The sequence below is a fragment of the Erinaceus europaeus genome, chromosome 2 (assembly GCF_950295315.1).
Source record: "Erinaceus europaeus chromosome 2, mEriEur2.1, whole genome shotgun sequence".
Lineage (NCBI taxonomy): Eukaryota > Metazoa > Chordata > Mammalia > Eulipotyphla > Erinaceidae > Erinaceus > Erinaceus europaeus.
The window spans coordinates 44,300,660-44,323,595 of record NC_080163.1 but is presented as its reverse complement, the minus strand read 5'-3'; the positions used below and the strand labels follow the sequence as shown (position 1 = coordinate 44,323,595).

The 22,936-nt window shown below is 41.5% G+C and overlaps 2 protein-coding genes across 3 annotated transcripts in view; one reads left to right on the top strand and one right to left on the bottom strand.

Moving 5' to 3' along the window:
* Positions 1 to 22,936, top strand: part of PFDN1 (prefoldin subunit 1) — a 964,801-nt gene that overhangs the window by 874,296 nt on the left and 67,569 nt on the right. The gene's annotated exons all lie outside the window — the stretch shown is intronic.
* Positions 1 to 22,936, bottom strand: part of UBE2D2 (ubiquitin conjugating enzyme E2 D2) — a 53,561-nt gene that overhangs the window by 8,084 nt on the left and 22,541 nt on the right. The window contains exons 2-5 of the mRNA XM_060179226.1: positions 15,803 to 15,866; positions 8,097 to 8,128; positions 7,940 to 8,017; positions 7,753 to 7,858 (exon numbers count right to left, since the gene is read on the bottom strand). Coding sequence (XP_060035209.1) covers positions 7,753 to 7,858; positions 7,940 to 8,017; positions 8,097 to 8,128; positions 15,803 to 15,866 — 280 coding nt within the window. The remainder of the gene's footprint in view (positions 1 to 7,752; positions 7,859 to 7,939; positions 8,018 to 8,096; positions 8,129 to 15,802; positions 15,867 to 22,936) is intronic.

The following is a 22,936-nucleotide window of genomic DNA, read 5'->3' as shown; positions in this document are numbered from 1 at the left end:
CTACTTTCAATTCCAAAAGCTTCTTTTAAAGTTTCTGCATACTTAGATCCCTAGCATATATATATATACTCAAAGTGAAAAGAATTATCAATCAAAACCATGACCCGCAAAACCTGATTATGAAAAAAAAAAAAACTGATTATACAGCACTTAACTGCATGCATGTTATGAATTTGATGCCTATCACCACATATATCTGATGTTTCTCATTAACAAATCTTAAAAACAAAACACAAATACAACTAATTGTTTTCTTTAAGATTTTATTTATTAATGAGAAAGACAGGAGGAGAGAGACAGAGGGAGAAAGAGAAAAAAAAAGACATCTCTCTGATATATGTGGTGTCTGAGACTGAACTTTGGACCTCATGCTAGAGAGTCCAATGCTTTATTACTCTGCCACCTCTTGGACTACCACAACTGATATGGTATGTGGATATAATCAAATCCAACAAACTGGCACTACAATTTTATTACTTTTTAATCAGAGAACCACTTAGCTCTGGCTTATGGTAGGGTGTGGGATTGAACCTGGGACTTGGTTGAACTGAGAACCTCAAGCATGTAGTCCTTTGTATAAACCATTCTGTGTCTGAGGAGATGGCTCAACTGGTATTGAATGTGGGACTTTCATGCCTGAGGTTCTCAGTTCAATCCCCAATGCTGCCTGTGTCAGTGGTGTTTTGACATGTCTCTCTCTACTTCATATATAAAACTCTCTTATATGTAATAAGGAGAAATAAAAAAATAAACAAATAAATATACCATTATGGTTCAGAATAGCTGAAAAATAAACACTAGGTACAGAAAGGGAAAGAGAAAAGGTAGGGCAATATAATTTTAAATATTCAGGGCGGGGGAGACAGAATAATGGTTATGCTAACAGACTCTTCATGCCTGAGGCTCCTAAGTCCTAGGTTCAATCCCCCGTACCACCATAAGCCTGAGCTGAGCAGTGCTCTGGTCTCTCTCTCTGCATCTCTCTCAAAAATAAAATTAATTAAAAGAAATTTATAAAAAAATAATAATAAATAATTTTAAATATTCAGACTTTCCTATCCCCAAAGATACATACAATTCCATCTTTCCTGCTCCCATTGCTAGGTTTATATCTCTACTGCTTACTACTTGGTGAAGGAAGAACAGTCAGGCCAGGAAATCACAAGAACAGGTATAATGACAGTTTCACAAGTAGTTTAGTCCTTTAATCACAGGGGTGGGGTGGGGGGTGTGTGTTTTGGGAGGGAGATAAAGGCCACCTACAAGAAGGGTCACTTACTTGGAAAACTAACACAACAAAAAAAATGTGGTCTTATATTTCTGTTTGTGTGCAGATCCCAGAAATTTTATATTTTTAATGTTTTTTTTAATATTTATTTTATTTATTTATTTTAAAAGATTTTATTTATTTATGAGAAAGATAAGTGGAGAGAGAAAGAACCCGACATCACTCTGGCACATGTGTTGCCGGGGACCTCATGCTTGAGAGTCCAAAGCTTTATCACTGCGCTACCTCCCGGACCACTTTTTTTTTTTATTTCAAAGATTTTATTTATTTATGAGAAAGATAAGAGGATTTATTTTACTTATTCCCTTTTGTTGCCCTTATTGTTTTATTGCTGTAGTTATTGTTGTTGATGTCGTTGTTGTTGGATAGGACAGAGAGAAATGGAGAGAAGAGGGGAAGACAGAAGGGGGAGAGAAAGACACCTGCAGACCTGCTTCACACCTGCAGGTGGGGAGCAGGGAGCTCGAACCGGGTACCTTACGCTGGCCCTTGCACTTTGCGCCATGTGCGCTTAACCCTCTGCGCAACTGCCTGACCCCCGAAACTTTATTATTTTAATATTTATTTTCCCATTTGTTGCCCTTGTTGTTTTTTATTGTTATTGTTTTTTTTATATTTATTTACCCTTTTGTTGCCTTTGTTGTTTTTTTTACTGTTGTTGTAGTTACTGCTGTTATTGATGTCATTGTTGTTAGATAAGACAGAGAGAAATGGAGAGAGATGACAGAAAGAGGGAGAGAAAGATAGACACCTGCAGACTTGCCTCACCGCCTGTGAAGCCACAACCCTGCAAGTGGGGAGCCGGGAACTCAAACTGGGATCCTCAGCTGGCCCTTGCGCTTTGTGCCACATGTGCTTAACCCGCTGCGCTACTGCCTGACTCCCCTTATTTTATTTTTTAAAGAATTTATTTATTCATGAGAAAAATAGAGAAAGAACCAGACATCACTCTAGTACATTTGCTGCCAGAGTGTATGGTTGAGAATACAATGCATTATTCACTCTACCACCTCCCAAAACACAGACCTCAGAAATTTTAATGTGATGCCTCAGAATGGTTCCTTTAAAAAAACAAACAAACAAACAAAAAAAACAACTGGTAGTCCGGTGGTAGTGCAGTGGGTTAAGCGCAAGGACCAGAGTAAGGATCCTGATTCCAGGCTAGGCTTCCCACCTGCAAGGGAGTTGCTTCACAAGCGGTGGGTGAAGCAGGTCTGCAGGTGTGTATCTTTCTCTCTCCCTTTCTGTCTTCCCCACTTCTCTCCATTTATCTGTCCTATCCAACAACAACAACATCAATAACAACAACAATAAAAACAAGGGCAACAAAAGGGAATACATATTGAAAAAAACAACAGTACAAGTACATAAGTCTTAACAATTTCAACACAATAAATATACAATATTTTTGCAAGAGTATTTATATTCCAGTTGAGTATCCACAAGGAACAGGTTATATGCATTTTACCTTTTCTTTTTATATTTATCTTCCCCTTTGTTGCCCTTGTTTTTTTCATTGTTGTTGTAGTTACTGATGTCATAGTTGTCAGATAAGACAGAGAGAAATGGAGAGAAGAGGGGAAGACAGAGAGGGGGAGAGAAAGACACCTGTAGACCTGTTCCACTTCCTGTGAAGGGACTTCCCTGCAGATGGGGAGCCGGGGGCTGGAACCGGGATCCTTACACTGGTCCTTGCGTTTTGTGCCACATGCGCTTAACCCGCTCGGGTACTGCCTGACTTCCATGCATTCAACTTTTTAAATTATTATTATCTTTATTTTTTTATTTACTGAATAGACAGCCAGAAATCGAGAGGGAAGGGGGTGACAGAGAAGGTGAGACAGACTTGCAACACTGCTTCATCTCTTGCAAAGGATTCTCCCTGCAGTTGGGGACTGGGGGCTCAAACCTGGTGCACTGTAATATGTGTGTGCTCAACCAGGTGCACCACCAACCGGCCCTGCATTTTACTTTTTATTTTTGGCCTCCAGGGTTATCACTGAGCTGGGCACCAGCACTACAAATCCAGTGCTCCTGACAGGCATTTTTTCTCCTTTTCTTTTTACTGGATAGGACAGAGAGAAATTGAGAAAGGATGGGGAGATAGAGGGAGAGACTGAAAGACAGACACCTGTAAACCTGCTTTGCCACTTGTATAGCGTTTTCCCCCTGTAGGTGGTGGTGGTGGGGGGAGAGCCAGGGGCTTGAATCTGGATCCATACACAGGTTTTTGATCAGTGTCCAGGCCCCCTTTTTAACCTTTATAATAATAAAATAGTTGTTGGAAGTTGGGCAGTAGTGCAGCAGGTTAAGCGCATATGGAGAAAAGCACAAGGACCGGGGTAAGGATCCCGGTTCAAGCTCCCGGCTCCCCACCTGCAGGGGAGTCCCTTTACTGGCGGTGAAGCAGGTCTGCAGGTATCTATCTTTCTCTCCTCCTCTCTGTCTTCCCCTCTTCTCTCCATTTCTCTGTCCTATATAACAACAATGACATCAATAACAACAACAACAGTAAAAAAATAACAAGGGCAACAAAAGGAAAAATAAATATTTTTAAAAAATAGTTATTGTTCCTATTTATCCACAGCTGAGAAGATAATTTGTTTCAAGTCTTACGTCATTAAAAGGTTGATCTGAGATGTAAATATAGACAGCTTAATTAAAATATTTTGTTGTGGGGGTCGGGCGGTGGCGCAGTGGGTTAAGCGCATGTGGCGCAAAGCGCAGGAACCGGCGTAAGGATCCCGGTTCGAGCCCCCGGCTCCCCACCTGCAGGGGAGTCGCTTCACAGGCGGTGAAGCAGGTCTGCAGGTGTCTATCTTTCTCTCCCCTTCTCTGTCTTCCCCTCCTCTCTCCATTTCTCTCTGTCTTATCCAACAACGAATTGCGTCAACAAGGGCAATAATAATAACCACAACGAAGCTACAACAAGGGCAACAAAAGGGGGGGAAAATGGCCTCCAGGAGCGGTGGATTCATGGTGCAGGCACCGAGCCCAGCAATAACCCTGGAGGAGGGAAAAAAAAAAAAAAAAAAAATTTTGTTGTTGGGCTGGGAAGATAGCTGAATGCATGACGTTTTGGAGGCCCCAGGTTCAATCTCAGGCACTACCATGTGCTACAGCAGGGGTCTCTCATAAAAATAAGCCTTAAAAATAACAATAGACCATCAGGAACAACACAATAGACCCCTTTGTGGGCCCCCATAGGACCTTGCCCTCAACTTGGATCAATAACGGTAGGGAATGTTCCATCCTCTGAAAGGAGGCTGGACAACATACTCTATGCTACACCTGAAGAAGATGGGTCCTGATATTGGGGCAGCTTGGAACGTTCCTACTTATGACCACAGAATGTGAGCTCAGATCTACAGGGATGCAGAGGTCACATAGGCTCCTAAGCTGAATATGGGCCCCAGATCAGATCAAATTGACAGGGTTTACAGTCACAACAATATTTATACACCTTTCCCATATTTGGGAGCTACTCTCTTCCCTGATCCAGCTTTCTTTTCTAGTCCTTTTTCCAGCCATGACATCATCTCCCCAGACAATAACTTGGATCCACCTGCATATCAGACTTCAGACTCAGGGGGAATTAAAAAAAAAAACAAAAAACTAGTACAGTCACGGGCCCTTTGGAATATAGGCCTACTGGCTATCTACAAAATGGAGAAACCCCCCTCCCCCAACTCTTCATCTGAACTATTCCAGCCTTCAGGTCCATAATTAGTTAACAACTTGTTTGCCTTTATATGTTAACTCTCTTTTCAGCCACCAGATACCAGATGCTACCATGATGCCAACCAGACTCCCCTGGACAGACAACCCCACCAATGTGTCCTGGAGCTCTTCTTCCCCAGAGCCCTTCCCCACTAGGGAAAGAGAGAGACAGGCAAAAAAAAAAAAAAAAAAAAAAAGAGAGAGAGACAGGCTGGGAGTATGGATCGATCTGTCAAATCCCATGTTCAGTGGGGAAGCAATCACAGAAGCCAGACTTTCCACTTTCTGCACCCCATAATGACCCTGGGTCCATACTCCCAGAGGGATAAAGAATAGGGAAGCTATCAGGGCAGGGGACAGGCTACAGAGTTCTGATGGTGGGAATTGTGTGCAGTTGTGTACCCCTCTTATCCTATTGTTTTGTCAGTGTTTCCTTTTTGAAAAAATTTTTTTATTATTTATTTTCCCTTTTGTTGTCCTTTTTATTGTTGTTGTCATTGTTGTTATTGATTTCATCGATGTTGGATAGGACAGAGAGAAATTGAGAGAGGAGGGAAAGACAGAAAGGGGGAGCAAAAGACAGACACCTGCAGACCTGCTTTACCTCCTGTGAAGCGACTCCCTTGCAGGTGGGGAGCCGGGGGCTCAAACAAGTATTTCCTTTTTATATATATTAAAAAAAAAAAAACAACCCAACAACAAAAACAAACAACTCAACAAATGACTCAACCAGGGCATGGAAATACTCAGTGTATCAAAGAACATAGGTTCCTGAAGGCTCAGCTTCAATGCTCAGTCCTGCCAGTATGCTACAGTTGAGCAGCATCCTGGTGCTCAAAAAAATAAATCTTTAAAACAAATTATTTTTCCTACTTTTCATAATGTTTGTAAAGATAAACAGCCACTCCTGCAGTGCTGAGGTCTCATATATGCATGACTTAACTGATCCTAAGCTAATCCTCTTTTTTTTTAAAAGTACCTAGGGGCTATTTAGATAGTATAAAGCAATGAAACGAGGGAGGATAAGTCAGTTTGCTAGAGCACCAATTTGCTTGTCTGAAGCAGAAGAGGCCAAAGGTTAAAGACCCAGTACCACATTATACTAGAGCTTAGTGGTGCTGCAGTCCTCTTTCTTTTTCTTACCTTCTCTTGTTCTTTTATACAATAAGTATTTAAAAGTCAACAATAAAATTATAATTGCACATCTTTTGTCTCTTAAAGCACAAAACAGGCTGGGCTATAGAAATCAGTATTTCAGGGAGAGGTGGTGGCTCATTTAGTTAAGTGCATATGTTAGAGTGCACAAGGACCCAGGCTTGAACCCCTGTCCCCCACATGCAGGCGGAAAGCTTCACGAGTGAAGTAGTGCTGCAGATCTTTCCCTCTCTTGTCCTATCGCCCCTTTCCTCCCTCAATTTCTCTGTTTCTGTGCAATAAGAAATAGATTTAAAAAAAAAGAAACCAGTATTTCTTCTTTTTGCCTCCAGGGTTATTGCTGGGGCTCAGTGCCTGTACTATGAATCCACTGCTCCTGGTAGCCATTTTTTCCGTTTTATTGGATAGGACAGAGAAAAATTGAGAGCGGAGGGGAAGATAGAGAGGGGGAGAGAAAGATAAGATACCTGCAGATCTGCTTCACTACTTATGAAGTGCCCCCCCCCCCCCCCGCAGGGTTATTGCTGGGGCTCAGTCTGAATTCACTACTCCTGGAGGCTGTATTTTTCCCCTTTGTTGCCCTTATTGTTTTATCATTGTTGTTATTGTTGGATAGGACAGAGAGAAATGACATCTGCAGACTTGCTTCACCACTTTGTGAGACGACCCCCATGCAGGCGGGGAGCTGGGAGCTCAAACCAGGATCCTTACGCAGGTCCTTGCGTTTTGCGCCATGTGTGCTTAACCTGCTGTGCAACCGCCCAGCCCCCCTACTACGTGTTCTTAACCCGGTAAACCACCACCCAACCACCAAAAGTCCATACTTCCATCTGTAACAATGACTTATTTCGGGCCGGTTGGTGGTGGTGCACCTGGTTGAGCACATGTTACAATGTGCAAGGACTAGGGTTCCAGCCCTGAGTCCCCGCCTGCAGGGGGAAAGCTCTGCGAGTGGTGAAGTGTTATAGATGTCTCTCCCTCTCTACCACACCCTTCCCTCTCAATTTCTGGCTGTCTCTATCCAATAGATAAATAAATACCAAAAAAAACAAAACAAAACAAAAACAAAAAAACCCCAAACCAAAACAAACAAAACCACAATTCATTTTAAAGTAGTAGTATTTATCATTTTAACACTTTTATTAGGGGGTGGGAGATGGCTCAGCCAGTGTAGTGCACAGCTTGTCATGCACAAAGACCTAAGTTTGAATGCCTGGTCACCACATGGCAGGAAACAACCTAAGGGGAAATCATATATGTGGTGGGCCTGCACTATGGTATCTCTCCTCTCTTTCCCTCTATCTGAAAAGGTTAAAAGGGGGAGGGGGCACTCTTAAGACTGCCCCATTTTCTCTCTCCCTTCTGTTATTTTTAAACAGGTATATCCTCACTTTAGTAAATTCTTCCTGTCCATCCTCTCACAACTCCCCACACTCCACAAAGAGAACTAGACAATTGGGCATTTTTCTTTTTAAATATTAATAATAGTAATAGTAGTAGTGATAGTAATAACAATAATTTATCATCATCCCTATCTACAAGTGAAAAAACACTTGCTCTATCTAGGTAACAAATGCCCATTCCATTACCTTTTGAAATAGTTAGTGCTGGAGACCACTGTGACCGTAGAATGTCAAGACAAATGCTGCCATTACTGTTTATATTTGGATGATAAATTCTTGTCGTAAATGCAACCTGCAGAAAAAGAAAAATTTTTGTAAACTGGTTTATCAATATCTTAAGCACACAGAGAATCAAGTGCTATATTCTAATTACCTTAGGTGGTTTGAAGGGGTAATCTGTTGGGAAATGAATTGTCAAGAAAAATACTCCACCCTGATAGGGACTGTCATTCTGTTGATAACAAAAAAAGTATGATTAAAATGAGCTATCTGCATAAACTGTTTATTTTAAAATTAATACAAATACTTACTGGACCCATTATTGTAGCTTGCCAGTGGAACACTGAAAAAGGACAGAAAAATCATTATGAAGCAATGTACACACTGTAATAGGGAATTCCCAATTTGATGCCAGTTTAATCTCTCTCTGCCTGTCTCTAAAACCAAAAAGACTTTTTCTTTTTTATATACGTTATTAATATCTTTATTTGAATAGACATAGCCAGAAATCAAAAGGGAAGGGGGTGGTAAAGAGGAAGAGAGGGAGAGAGACAGAGACACCTACAGCACCACTGCTTCACCGCTTGCAAAGCTTTCCCCCATGCAGTTGGGGGTCGGGGACTCAAACCCAAGTCCTTGCACACTGTGATATGAGCACTCAACCGGGTGCACCACCACCCAACCCCAAGAATTTTTTTTTCCTAGACTGGCAGAGAAAGAGAATGAATAAGACCCCAACATCAAAAACTTTCTTCAATGAGGTTACTCTACTTTATTTTTAAGTGATGTGATGAGTTCTGGGCAGGATAAGGAATCTAAATAAATCAGGTCTGATTCTAAAGAGAAGAAAACGATTAGTCAAGGTTTAGAACACAGATAAGGAACTCAATGACAGGGAGTTGGGCAGTAGTGCAGTGGGTTAAGTGCAGGTGGCGCTAAGCGCAAGAACTGGCATAAGGATCCCGGTTCGAGCCCCCGGCTCCCCATCATCAGGGGAGTCGCTAAACTGGCGGTGAAGCAGGTCTGCAGGTGTCTATCCTTTTCTCCCCCTCTCTGTCTTCCCCTCCTCTCTCCATTTCTCTCTGTCCTACCCAACAACGATGACATCAATAACTACAACAACAATAAAAAAAACCAAGGGCAACAAAAAGGAAAATAAATATATAAAAAGAAAGAAATCATAGGGAAAGGAACTCAATGACAACATCAATAACAACAATAACTACAACAATAAAACAACAAAGGCAAAAAAAGAAAATAAATATTTAAAAAAGTATTTGAACTAAAACATCTTGAAAATGGAAGCCAGAGAGACACTGTGGCGTGAAATTCTATTAATAGTCTTTCTTTTTTTGCCTCCAGGTTATCACTGGGGCTTGGTGTCTGCACTACAAATGCACTGCTCCTGTGGCTTTTTTTTTTTAACTTTATTTATTTATTTTGGATAGGACAGAGAGAAGTTGAGAGGGGATAAGATAGAGAGGGGGAGAGAAAGATAAGACACCTGCAGACCTGCTTCACCGCTTGTGAAGTGACCCCCCTCTGCAGGTAGGGAGCTGAAGGTGCTATCTGGGATCCTTGTGCTTCATACTATGTGTGCTTAACCTGGTGTGCTACCGCCCGGCCCCCATTATTAACAGTTTTTCTTACCATAGCTCTAAGAGCAAAAGAGAATCCAAAGAGTGTCAACTCTTTGATATGTTTCATCATGGCCTCAGAAGCATATTGTTTATGTACTTGTATACTCATACAAATGTCTTTAGATTCATTAGTTCCTCAGTAAATAAAGTTTGAAAGTTTCAAGTTAGATTACAAACTCTAGGGATAGTATCAATAAATCATACATTTGTGTTACAAATAAATATTTTCTTCTAACTGAAAAAACAAAGTGTTCTCTCCTGAATAAATGTGGACTGCGCAAAGAGGAGCCTCTTTATTTAGAACTGAAGATTGAGGACAAGAATTGCTAAAGTGGGAGTCAGGCAGTAGCGCAGTGGGTTAAGTGCACATAGCATAAAGTGCAAGGACCAGCATAAGGATCCCTGTTCGAACTCCTGGCTCCCCTCCTGCAAGGGAGTCGCTTCACAGGTAGTGAAGCAGGTCTGCAGGTGTCTATCTTTCTCTTCCCGACTTCCTTTCCTTTCTCCATTTATCTGTCCTATCCAACAATGATGACATCAATAATTACAACAAGGGCAACAAAAGGGAATAAGTAAATAAATGAAAATTATTTAAAAAAGAAAAGAATTAGGGAGTAGGGCAGTAGGGTAGTACTGTAGTGGGTTAAGTGCACGTGGTGCAAAGCACAAAGACCAGCGTAAGGATCCTGGTTCGAGCCCCCAGCTCCCCACCTGCTGGGGGGTCACTTCACAAGCGGTGAAGCAGGTCTGTAGGTGTAAAAAAAAATTGCTAAAGCTCCCTACTACCTAGTACTAAGAAAAAAATTCCTCAATATTTGTCAGATTTTTTTAGTATATTATTTATTTATTTTAAATATTTATTTATTCCCTTTTGTTGCCCTTGGTGTAGTTATTATTGTTGTTACTGATGTAGTCGTTGTTGGATAGGATAGGGAGAAATGGAAAGAGATGGGGAAGACAGAGAGGGGGAGAGAAAGACAGACACCTGCAGACCTGCTTCACCGCTTGTGAAGCGACTCCCCTGCAGGTGGGGAGCCCATGGGCTCGAACTGGGATCTTTACGCCGGCCCTTGAGCTTTACACCACGTGTGCTTAACCCGCTGCACTACTGCCCAACTCCCCCAGATTTTTTTTTTTTTAAGATTTTATTTATTTATTCATGAGAAAGGAGGAGAAAGAAAGAACCAGACATCATTCTGGTACATGTGCTGCCAGGGATTGAACTCGGGACTTCATGCTTGAGAGCTAAACACTCTATCCACTGTGCTACCTCCTGAACCACAACTTTTTAAGAAAAGAAATTTATTTATTTATTTATTTATTATTTATTTCCCCCCATCCAGGGCTACTGCTGGGGCTCAGTGCCTGCACTCTGAATCCACTGCTCCTGCCATTTTCCCCATTTTTGTCGCTCTTGTTATTGTTGCCAGCTAAGACACAGAAAAACAGAGAGGAGGGGAAGTCAGAGGGGGGAAAAGAAAGACAGACACCTTGCAGACCCACTTACCGCTCGTGAAGTAACTCCCCTGCAGGTGGGGAGCTGGGAGCTCAGACTGGGATCCTTATGCCAGTCTTGAGCTTCACACTATGTGCTTAACCCTCTGTGCTACTGCCCAGCCACCAGTTGACTATTATTTCTTTAACTGTCTGTCTGTATTTTTGTCCTTTTTAATGGTTCTGCCTTCTCTTGCTTTGTAACTCACTATTACTACTTCCAAAAGCCTTTCCTTTTTTCCTCTTCTCTCTGGGTCCTTACGAAATCAGGCTTCATCTTCCCCTAACATTTCTCCTCCTCTGGGAGTATGGACAAAAACAAAACAAACAAAACAAACTTATTTATTAATGAGAAAGAGAGGAGAGCCAAAGGATCACTCTGGCATATGTGATTACAAGATCTCATGTTTAAGAGTCCTATGCTTTATTTACTGCACCAACTCCCCAACCACAATGCTTTGTTGGGATTTTGTACTATTCCTGGTAGACTATGTCACCTCCAGATAGTCGGCAAAAGATAAAGACAGGCAAAGACATAAAGGAGGAGGTGAGACACACCACAGCACTGCTTCAAGATTCATGAAAATTATCCTGTGTTGCTCCCATGATGTGGTTAGGGGCCTGAACCCAGGGCCTTGTGCATGGTAGTAAGTACATTCCTACTGGCGAACTATCTTTTAGCTCCCACATATCATTATTTTAATCACAAATACATATACAGAATTTGAGAAAACAAAATATAAATAATAGTAAACTCCAATCACAAAGCTAAAAATTCTACGTCATAAACATAATGCTATAGTTTATATAACCTTACATTTCTAAAAACCTTTCACCTAAAAATCATTAAAAAATTTTTTATATTCATTTTTCCTTTTGTTGTCTTTGTTTTTTATTGCTGTTGTAGTTACTGATGTCGTTAGATAGGACAGAGAGAAATGGGAGAGAGGAAGACAGAGAGGGGGAGAGAAAGACAGACACCTGCAGACCTGCTTCACCATCTGTGAAGCAACCCCCTTGCAGGTGGGGAGCCAGGGGCTCAAACTGGGATGCTTACAACTGTCCTTGTGCATCATGCCACCTGCGCTTAACCCGCCTCGCTACTGCCCGACTCCCTAAAGATCATTGTTTTTTTTTTTTTTAAGACTACATTCTTTTTTTTTTTTTTTTAAATATATATTTATTTATTTGATAGAGACAGTCAGAAATTGAGAGGGAAGGGGGGAGATAGAGACAGAGATACACCTGCAGCACTGCTTCACCACTTGTGAAGCTTTCCCCCAGGTGGGGAATGGGGGCTCAAACCTGGGTTGTTGCATATTATAACATGTGCACTCAATCAAATGCGCCACCATACCACCCGACCCACCAGGGTCTTCTTGCACAGTAAAATGTATGTGCTCAACCAGGTGTGCCACCACCAGGCCCCTTACCAGAGCACTCTGATTCCCACCCCCTACATTTTAAAAAAAATTATTGTTGTAGTTATTACTGTTGTTGATATCATCGTTGTTAGATAGGACAGAGAAATAGAGAGAGGATGGGAAGACAGAGGGGGAGAGAAAGACACCTGTAGACCTGCTTCATTGCCTGTGAAGGGACTCCCCTATAGGTAGGGAGCCAGGGGCTTGAACCGGGATCCACGTGCACTTAACTCACTGCGCTACCAACCGAATGCACACCCCCTACATTTTTATTAACTCTTCATTAGTGGCATTTGGACTGTTTCTACTTTTTTGTTTTATAAACATTACACAAGTTTTTGTGTAAGCATGATTTTATATAGATATAAATTAAGAAGTGAAATCACTGGGTCCTATGATAAAACCATAATTAAAAAAAATTTTTATTGGGGGGAGTAATGGTTTAGTCAACAGTAAAATACAGCAGTTTGTACATGTGTTAACATTTCTTAGTTTTCCACATAACAATTCAACCCCCTATAAGTCCTACTCTGTCATCATGTTCCAGGACCTGAACCCTCTTCCCACCTCCAGTCTTTTTCTTTGGTGCAATACACCAAACCCAGTCCAAGTTCTGCTTTGTTTTTGAGAAGCTGCCAGATTCTTCCAGGCTGTTACCACTCTACATTCCCATCAGCAGTGTATGAAGGTGCCAACTTCGCCACATTCTCAGCATGTGTTGCTATTGAGCTTTTTGATTATGGCCATCCTAGAGGGCATAAAGTATTACTGCATTGTAGTTTTGATTTGCATTTCCCTAATGATGGTCATCTTTAAAGTGCTTATTGGAGACTGGAGAGATATCTCAATGGGTAAGCAGTGTGCCTTGTCATGCACACAACGCAGGTTCAAATCCTGACATCACATGGGAGTGTCATGGCACTAGGGAAATTTCCAGTGCTGTGATGTCTATGTGAATGAAAAGGAAATAAAAAGTCAGCCCAGGAGTAATGAAATACTGTGTACATATGATTCCAGTTATTCCACCTCTCCTGATTACTGGCCATTCCTATATCTTCTTTGGAAAAATCTCTAGTCTTTGCTGTTTTCTGATTATGAGATTGATGCACTGCATACTGCGCTAAGGAGGCTGTGCCTCGCTTTGCTATTTTCTAAATTGGGTTATTTATTGCTGAGTTATAAGAAGTCTCATGTATTTATGGGTATTTTTTTCCTGTCAGATGTGAATCTTGCAATTTTTTCCCCTTTTTGCCTCCAAAGTTATTGCTGGGGCTCAGTGCCTGCACTATGAATCCACTGCTTCTGGTGACCATTCCCCTGTCTCTTTTCCTTCTATTTTATTTGACAGGACAGAGAGAAATTAAGGGGGGGGGGGAGATACAAAGCAGGAGAGAGGAAGATAAACACCTACAGACCTACTTCACCGCTAGTGAAACATCCCAACGCAGGTGGGGAGTAGGGACTCAAACTCAGTTCCTTGTGCTTAATACTATATGCACTCAACTGGGGGGCGCCACCACTAGGCCCTACAATTTTTTTTTCACTAGGTTGTGCCTTTTCATTTTCTTTTCCTTTTGTCACCAGGGTTTTAAATAGGGCTTAGTGGCTGCCTGGTTCCACCATTCCTGGTGGTCATTTTACTTTCTTCTGATAGTGACAGACAGACAAAGACATATAGACCTATAGCACTCTGCTGCTTGTGAAGCTTCCCCCCTGAAGGTAGGGGCTGGGGACTTGAACACTGGTCTTGGTGCACAATAATGTGTGTGCTCTACTGGGTGAGACTATGTGGTCTCTTCTCTTCATTTTCTTTTTAACTTATTTAAAGTATTTTTAATGGTGGGCGGGGGCAGTGGCACAGAGGGAAAGAGGGGAAAAGGGAAAGGGAGTGGGAGAAACTCTGCTCAGCTCTGGCTTATGGTGCTGACTGAGATTGAACCTGGAACCCTCAGAACCTCAAGCATGGAAGATTTTTGCAAAACCATTATGCTATATCCCCAGCTCTCTTATATATTTTTAGTGGCTATTATTTGAGCACCTACTTTGTTTTGAAGAAGACTAATTTACTTATTTTTCTTACATTGCTTATGCTTTGGAGAGTTTTATTTAGTTTCTCTGGAGAACAACTTTACTGTGAATGAAATGTGATAGTACCAACCAAGGTAGAATAAAACATAGGTAAATTACTTTAGCATACTAAAGAGAATTTAAATATTTTTAAAATATTTTATCTTTTAAGATTTTATTTATTGATTGATGAGAAAGATAGGAGAAAGAACCAGACATCTCTCTGGTATTTGTGAACTCAAAACCTCATGCTTTAGAGTCTACTGTTTCATCCACTGCACCACCTCCCAGACCACTTAAATATGTTTTAAACTTAAACACACAGGGATGCAGGTAGACTAGATGAAACAATGGAATGACAAAAATAAAATCAGGAAACCCGAGAACGAGTCTGGGAACTCATGCATCTCTCACTAGACTCTTCTCCAAAATAGTTTATAATTTCCATCCCACTCACCTAAAAAAAGTTGTTATGAGGCTTGCATAGTTCACCTGGATAGTGTTTCTGCTTTGCTGTATGTGCTACCCAGGTTTGAGTCTGAGCCCCCTGCAATGGAGGAAGCTCTGGTGCTTCTCTGTCTCTATATGAAAAATCATGGAGCACTCAAGCCCCTAGTTAAGCTCACACATTACAGCACACAAAGACCAGGGGTTAAGGCCCTGGTCCCCACCTACAGGAAGAGAACTTCATGAGTGGTGAAGCAAGGCTGCAGGTTGTTTCTCTAACTCCCTTTCTATCTTCCTCTCCTCTCTCAATTTCTGTCTCTATCCAATAAGAAACAAAATAAAATGATTTAAAAAAAAACTGCATCTCACTCTGATAGCTCAGCTGGGTAGGGCATGTTCCTTGCCATGGAAGAGGCCTGGTTCAAATCTTGGAACTACATGGAGTATGGTTGTTCTCACACTATGGTGTCTCTATAACAAAAAAGGCTACCTAAGAGCATGAAATTGTGCATGGGCAAGGCCATAATTCCATTAAAAAAAATTGCATCCTTTATGGAAAAAGAAAACACTATCTCTCCCTTGCAAAATTATTTCTTCATACAAAATTACCATAACAGAGATACATTCAGCCCCAAAGTTCCCCAGAGGCAGATCTCTTGCTGTTTTACTCCATGTTCTCCTTTTTAAATTTTTTAAAAATTATTTATTTATTCCATTTTGTTGCCCTTTTTATTGTTGCTGTTGTTATTGATGTCGTCATCGTAGGACAGGACAGAGAGAAATGCAGAGAGGAGGGGGAGACAGAGGGGGAGAGAAAGACACCTGCAGGTGGGGAGCTGGGGGCTCGAACCAGGATCCTTATGCCAGTCCTTGTGCTTTGCACCAACTGTGCTTAACCCGCTGTGCTACCACCCGACTCCCTCCATGTTCCTTTTAAATACTTACTATCATCTCCAACAGGACCTGCAGAACACTGTGCTGGTGGGTCCCGTGCCAGGTCATTCAATTCCTTGAGAGAGAATAAAAGAAATGTATTCAGCATAAATATAACTTTTATCACGATTACCAAGATTTTCTGTCCAATAAAATTCTATGAACATTCCTTGAAAATCAAGGTATACTTTAGTGAAATTTTTTTGTTTAAAGTAATCTTGAATGAAGGATATATATATATTTTTAATTTTTTAATTTATTTTATTTATTCCCTTTTGTTGCCCTTGTTGTTTTATTGTTGTAGTTATTATTGTTGTTGTCGTTGTTGGATAGGACAGAGAGAAATGGAAAGAGGGAGGGGAAGACAGAGAGGAGGAGAGAAAGATAGACACCTGCAGACCTGCTTTACCGCCTGTGAAGCGACTCCCCTACAGGTGGGGAGCCGGGGTTCGAACCAGGATCCTTATGCCGGTCCTTGTGCTTTGCGCCACCTGCGCTTAACCCGCTGCGCTACAGCCCAACTCCCATGAAGGATATATTTTTAAAAATAGGTAGTAGGGGCTGAGCGATGGCAGACCTGGTTGATTGCACATGGTACATACAACATGCAAGGACTCAGGTTCATGCCTCGGTCCCCACCTGCAGCGGGGAAATCTCACAAGTGGTGAAACAGTGCTGCAGGTGTCTTTCTCTCTTCCTCTCTATTCCCCTTTCCCTCCCAGTTTCAATCTGTCTCTAGCCATTAAATGAATAAGCAATGTGATCCTGGGAGGTGGTGCAGTCAATAAAGCACTGGACTCTCAAGCATGAGGTCCTGAGTTCAATCTCTGGCAGCTCATGTACCAGAGTGATGTTAGGTTCTTTCTCTCTATTATCTCCCTAATTAATAATAACGTATTTTTAAAAATGAATATGTAATAAAAAAATTAAAAAGTAGATCATTTTTGCTTTGCTCAGTTTAGTAGTTAATTATGAGAAGGAAAGTATACATTTACTTATGGAAGAACCAAAATTCAGTCCCTGACCATAAGTTAGTGGTGAGCAGTGCTTTAGTTTAAAAGTAAAAACAAATTATGTCTCTCTTTAAAGACAATTTATGGAAATATGTTTTAACATAGGTCTAATATATGCAAAAATGGTAACCTTAATTGAGGAAAAAGTCTGAAACTGGGGAAGATAGATCGGCTTGCTAGAGCAACAATTCCACCAATTTGCAAACCTGAGGTCCTAAAGGAAAGCAGGTTTAATATCTGCCATCATGCTATGCCAGAGTTGAAGAGTGCTTTGGTGTCTACATGTATGTCTCTGTGTAATAAATAAACCTATCTTTCAAAAAAAAAACCAGGTCAACCCAGGTCAACTAAAAGCACAGAAAATAACCATTCTGAATCTGCCACCCAGGCAACCCAGGTTCCAGCCAGGGCTCCTACCACAATGGGGGAAGCTTCAGTGTTGTGGTGCCTTTTCCTTTTTCCCTCTGTCCCTGTCTATCTGAAAAGGTTGACCTGGAGAGGTGAAGCCCTAAGATGACAAGAAAAAAGAAAAGTCCCAAGTATCCTTCTCAAAGTATTAACTTCCTGAATTTAGTGTTTATGATTCCTTTTCATTCTTTTTATACTTTTCTATATATCCATAAACTTCTGATGTCATTCTTCAACCCTCTAAGTGTTACATGGCATGCACTTTTATCAATTTTTTAAAATTTACTTATTTGTATTGAGAAAAAACAAAAGTGACAAAGAATCGGAGCAATCCTCTGTCAGGACCTCACTCATGCATACAAGCCCATGCTCTACCACTATGCCACTTTACCAGTCCTAAACAAGATACATACATATAAATTACATGTTGCTTTTCCTTCAACATAATGGTATATTTCCCCATAAAGACAATATGTAGACTTTAGCTTATTTCTCTTTACGATTTATTTTGCAACTCAATGTGTAAACCAATCACGATGGTTCCTTTCCGAGTTTTTCACCATTAAAAATGTCTTGGTAAACAACAACAAAAAATTAATGCAGTATGACAGGATGAACCCAAAGCCAAACACATGATACTGCTGAGTATTCTTTTTTAAAAAACATTTTATTTATTTATTTATTAATGAGAAAGATAGGAGAGAAAGAACCAGACATCTTTCTGGTACATGTGCTGCCAGGGATCAAACTCAGGACCTCATGCTTGACAGTCCAATGCTTTATCCACTGCATCACTTCCTGGACCACTGCTGAGTATTCTTTAAAAAAAAAAAATTATTTTTCCCTTTTTGTTGCCCTTGTTTTTCATTGTTGTTGTAGTTATTATTGTTGTTGTCATCGTTGTTGGATAGGACAAAGAGAAATGGAGAGAGGAGGGGAAGACAGAGAGAGGGAGAGAAAGGTAGACACCTGCAGACCTGCTTCACCACCTGTGAAGTGACTCCCCTACAGAGGCTCAAACCGGGATCCTTGCTCGGGTCGTTGCGCTTTGTACCACGTGCGCTTAACCCACTGCGCTACCGCCCAACTCCCAACTACTGAGTATTCTTATCAGCCCAATTTTAATTTTCTTTTTGAGAAAAAGGGGAAGGAAAGAGAAAAGAGATACCAGAGTACCACTCTACCATCCATGGAGCTCCCTTAAATGTCATTCATGGTGCTGCCATGTGGTGCTGGGGTTTGAACCCAGGACCTCACATATAGCAGCAACACATATATGCCCTACCAAGTAAGATATCCCCTGACCCATTAATATTCTTATTTATTCTTGTATACACAGAAGCTTTTCTAGGAAATACTTTTTTTAAAAATTTATTTCTTTATTGGGGAATTAATGTTTTACATTCAACAGTAAATACAATAGTTTGTACATGCATAATATTCCCCAGATTCCCATTTAACAATACAACCCCCACTATGTCATTGATCATCCTTCATGGACCTGTATTCTCCCCACCCACCCACCCACCCCAGAGTCTTTTACTTTGGTGCAATACGCCAATTCCAGGAAATACTTCTTTAATTAAACTAAAAGTATCAAAGCCTGAGGCCACGCAGTGGCACACCAGGTTAAGTTCACATGTTACTGTGTGCAAGGATCCAGGTTCAAGCCCTCTCTCTACACACCCTATCACCACCTGCAAGGAGAAAGCTTCACAAGCAATGAAGCAGTGTTTCTCTATCTCTCTCCCCTCTCTATGTCTCTCTGTCCTATGAAATTAAATAAAGTTAAAAAACTTTTTTTTAGAAAAGCATCAAATCCCTGGGTCAGGTGGTGGCTCACCCATAAAGCAGACACTTTACCATGAAGCACAAGAACTTGGGTTCAAGCGACCAGTCTCCACTTGCAGGAGGGATGCTTCATTAGCAGTGGAGCAGTGCTTCAGGGGTCTTTCCTCTCCTCCCTCCCCCATACACACACACTACATATATGCTGTCAGAAATGGTGGAGTCATGCAGATGCAATACAGAGCACCAACAATAGCCCAGTGGGGGGGAAATACATAAAACAAAATTCCTCCTTTTGCTTTTAAAACCATGAAATGGCTTTTTGGGCAGGGGTATGTAGCATAATGTTTATGCAAACAGACTCGCATGCTTGAGGCTCCAAAGTCCCAAGTTCAATTCCCCACACCATCATAAGCCAGAGCTGAGCAATACTCCAGTTAAAAAAAGGAAAAAAAAATAAGGCTTTTCTTATGCATAGGCTTTAAAAAATATACCTCTTCAGTTAAAATACAGGCAAACATAAATGTAGTATTAAAACACAACAAAACTTGCAAATTTGATTTCTGCCTTTAGAAGGGTAAGTATTCCTAAAACAACTCTCACCAAGAGGCACTTCACTATTAACTTCAAAGAACAGAGGTGAGAGTGCCTTTCCCCTATCAACCCTATCCCCTCCCCCTTTTCATTCAGCACCACTTGATAATCCTTCTTCTGACTTAGATCAGCAGTATATTTCATGTCAACCATCATTATAAATGTCCAAAAAGATATTTACTTCATTCCCTGCTCTACAGAAACCTGAGCTAGAAGGTAGCAATGTATAGAAGCTAGAAAATATGTTTGTCAGAGGCAATTTTTTTTTTGCCTCCAGGGTTATTGCTGGGGCTCAGTGCCTGCACTGTGAATCCACTGCTCCTGAAGGCTTTTTCCCTTTTGTTGCCCTTGTTTATCACTGTTGTTATTATTGTTGTTTTGCTGTCGTTAGATAGGACAGAAAGAAGTCAAGAGAGGAGGGGAAGACAGAGAGGGGAAGAGAGAGAGACACCTGAAGACCTGCTTCAACTGCTTGTGAAGTGACACCCCCCCACAGGTGGGGAGCTGGGGGTCTTTGTGCTTCATGCCATGTGTGCGTAACCCGCTGTGCTACCAACCGGCCCCCGCAAATCTCTTTTTAATTACAATTTTCTAAAGCTTGTTTTATTCAGCTCATTTGTTCTTTACAACATTAAAATGTTAAATAAAGAGGAATGAAGATTTTTATGCTGCACATATTGAAGCTAACCATCTCTTGTGTAAGTTAACAAAAATAACTTTGCATAAGGACGTCTTTATATATTCACTGATGTTTTCTCATTTTGTGCTCTTAGGTGACACAAGCCACAACTCCTCCAGATTAGTTTTCATTTATAAAACAACAAAGTTAAACCAAAACAGAAATTTACACAGCATGGTTAATTATAGATTTAGGGGTCAAATAAGTTTGGGAAATATTATAATCAACATCTTTATAAGACTATCTGGGGGTCAGGCGGTGGCGCAGTGGCTTAAGCGCATGTGGTGCAAAGTGCAAGGACCGGCGTAAGGATCCTGGTTCAAGCCCCTGGCTCCCCACCTGCAGGGGAGTCCCTTCAAAGGCGGTGAAGCAGGTCTGCAGGTGTCTGTCTTTCTCTCCCCCTCTCTGTCTTCCCCTCCTCTCTCCATTTCTCTCTGTCCTATCCAACAATGAAGACAGACAACAATAATTATTACAACAATAAAGCAACAAGGGCAACAAAAGGGAATAAATAAATTAATTAATTAAAAAAAACTTTAAAATAAAAAAAAGACTAAGGGTCTAGAGAAAAGTATTATTTGAATCAGCTATTATTATTATTATTATTGTTAACAGAATCACACATTGCCTTTTTCCTTGACCCATTCTGCACCTGCTCCTCCTCCCCCACCCAAGATATTCTTCTTAATGTGTGCCATGGAATGAACCAAAGGTCTTGTTCATGCACAGTACCACCACCCTGTGAAAAAATTTCCATTATTTGGAGGGAGAAAGAAGGAGAGAAACTACAGCACCACTCCACTATCCATGGAATGTCCCCAATGTTATTCTTGGTGCTTCTGTGTGGTGTCAGGGCTTGAGCACACTCAACAGAGCTCACGTCTTCATGCTGCATGATAAGATGTGAACTCTACTTCTTAACCCGGCTTTCTCCCTCCTCTCTCCAACAAGACTCAAGTTCTGGCATATGCAGTGCTGGCTAAAAAACCAGAGATCTTGTACTGGCCAACTCATATGCTCTACTACTAAGCTAGTTTTTCACTCCCACACAAGATGTTATTATCACATAATTCCTAAGACACATGGGAAACTAGTTAGAAGTGTGTAGGAGCCAGGGAGTGGGGCGGTAGCGCAGCGGGTTAAGTGCACGTGGCGCAAAGTGCAAGCACCGGCTTAAGGATTCCGGCTCAAGCCCTCTGCTCCCCACCTGCAGGGGGATCAGTCCCTTCACAGGTGGTGAAGTAGGTCTGCAGGTGTCGATCTTTCTCTCCCTGTCTTCCCCTCCTTTCTCCATTTCTTTCTGTCCTAATGACGACATCAATAACAACTACAACAACAACAACAAAAAAAGGCAACAAAAGGGAAAATAATTTACAAAAGAAGTGTGTAGGAACCAAGATATATGTGTATATGTACATGTATATGTATATATTGCCTCCAGGGTTATTGCTGGGGCTTGGTGCCTGCACCACGAATCCACTGCTCCTGGAGGCCATCTTCTTCCCTTTTGTTGCCCTTGTTGTTTACCACCGTTGTTGGATAGGATAGCGAGAAATCGAGAGAAGAGGAAAGACGGGGGGGGGGGGGGGGGAGAAAGACAGACACCTGCAGATCTGCTTCACTGTTTGTGAAGCAACTCCCCTGCAGGTGGGGAGTGAGGGGCTTCAAACCAGGATCCTTATGCTGCGGCATCTTTGCACTGTGGGCTTAACCCGCTGTGCTACTGCCCGACCCCCCAAGAGAAATATTTATCTAAGACAAAAAAAGTCTTATAAGAGCTTCAAAATGACAAGTAACCTACACAACATAGCCAAAATTGTCCAAGAGCTATTTCTCATATCTATATTATCTCCTCCATTTAGGTAAGTCAAGTCAGCGCTTCTTCAATTAAACAAACAAACAAACAAAATACTTGGTCCATGAGGTAGCATGGTGGCTAGAGTTTTGGGCTTACAAGCATGAGGTCCCTTCCTAGCCATGACCACAGAATGTGAGCTCAAATCTACAGGGATGCAGAAGTTACACAGGCTCCCGTGCTGAATATGGGCCCCAGATAAAATCAATGGGGTTTACTGTTAACAATATTTATATATTTTACCCATACTTGGGAGCTACTTTCTTCCCTGATACAGCTTTCTAGTCCTTTTTCCAACTATGACACCATCTCCCCAGACAATAACCTGGGTCCATCTGCATATTAGCTGTCAGGCTCAGGAAAAAACTAGTAAAGTCATAGATCCCTTGGAATATACCTAAAATAGACCTACTAGCTTTTTCCAAAAAGGAGACCCCGTGTCTTCAGCTGCAGTATTCCTATCTTTAGGTTCATGATTAGTCACCAATTTGTTCTGCTTTATGTCTTTCAGCTACCAGGTTCCAGATGCTACCATGATGCCAACCAGACTTCCCTGGGAAGATGACCCCACCAATGTATCCTGGAACCCCACCTCCCTAGGGAGAGAGAGAGAGAGAGAGAGGCTGGGAGTATAGATCGACCTGCTAACACCCATGTTCAGTGGGGAAGCAATTACAGAAGGCCCCGACCTTCCACCTTCTGCACCCCATAATGATCCTGGGTGCATACTCCCAGGGTGGTAAAGAATAGGGAAGCTATCAGGGAAGGGGATTGGATATGGAGTTCTGTGGGTGGGAACTGTATCCCTC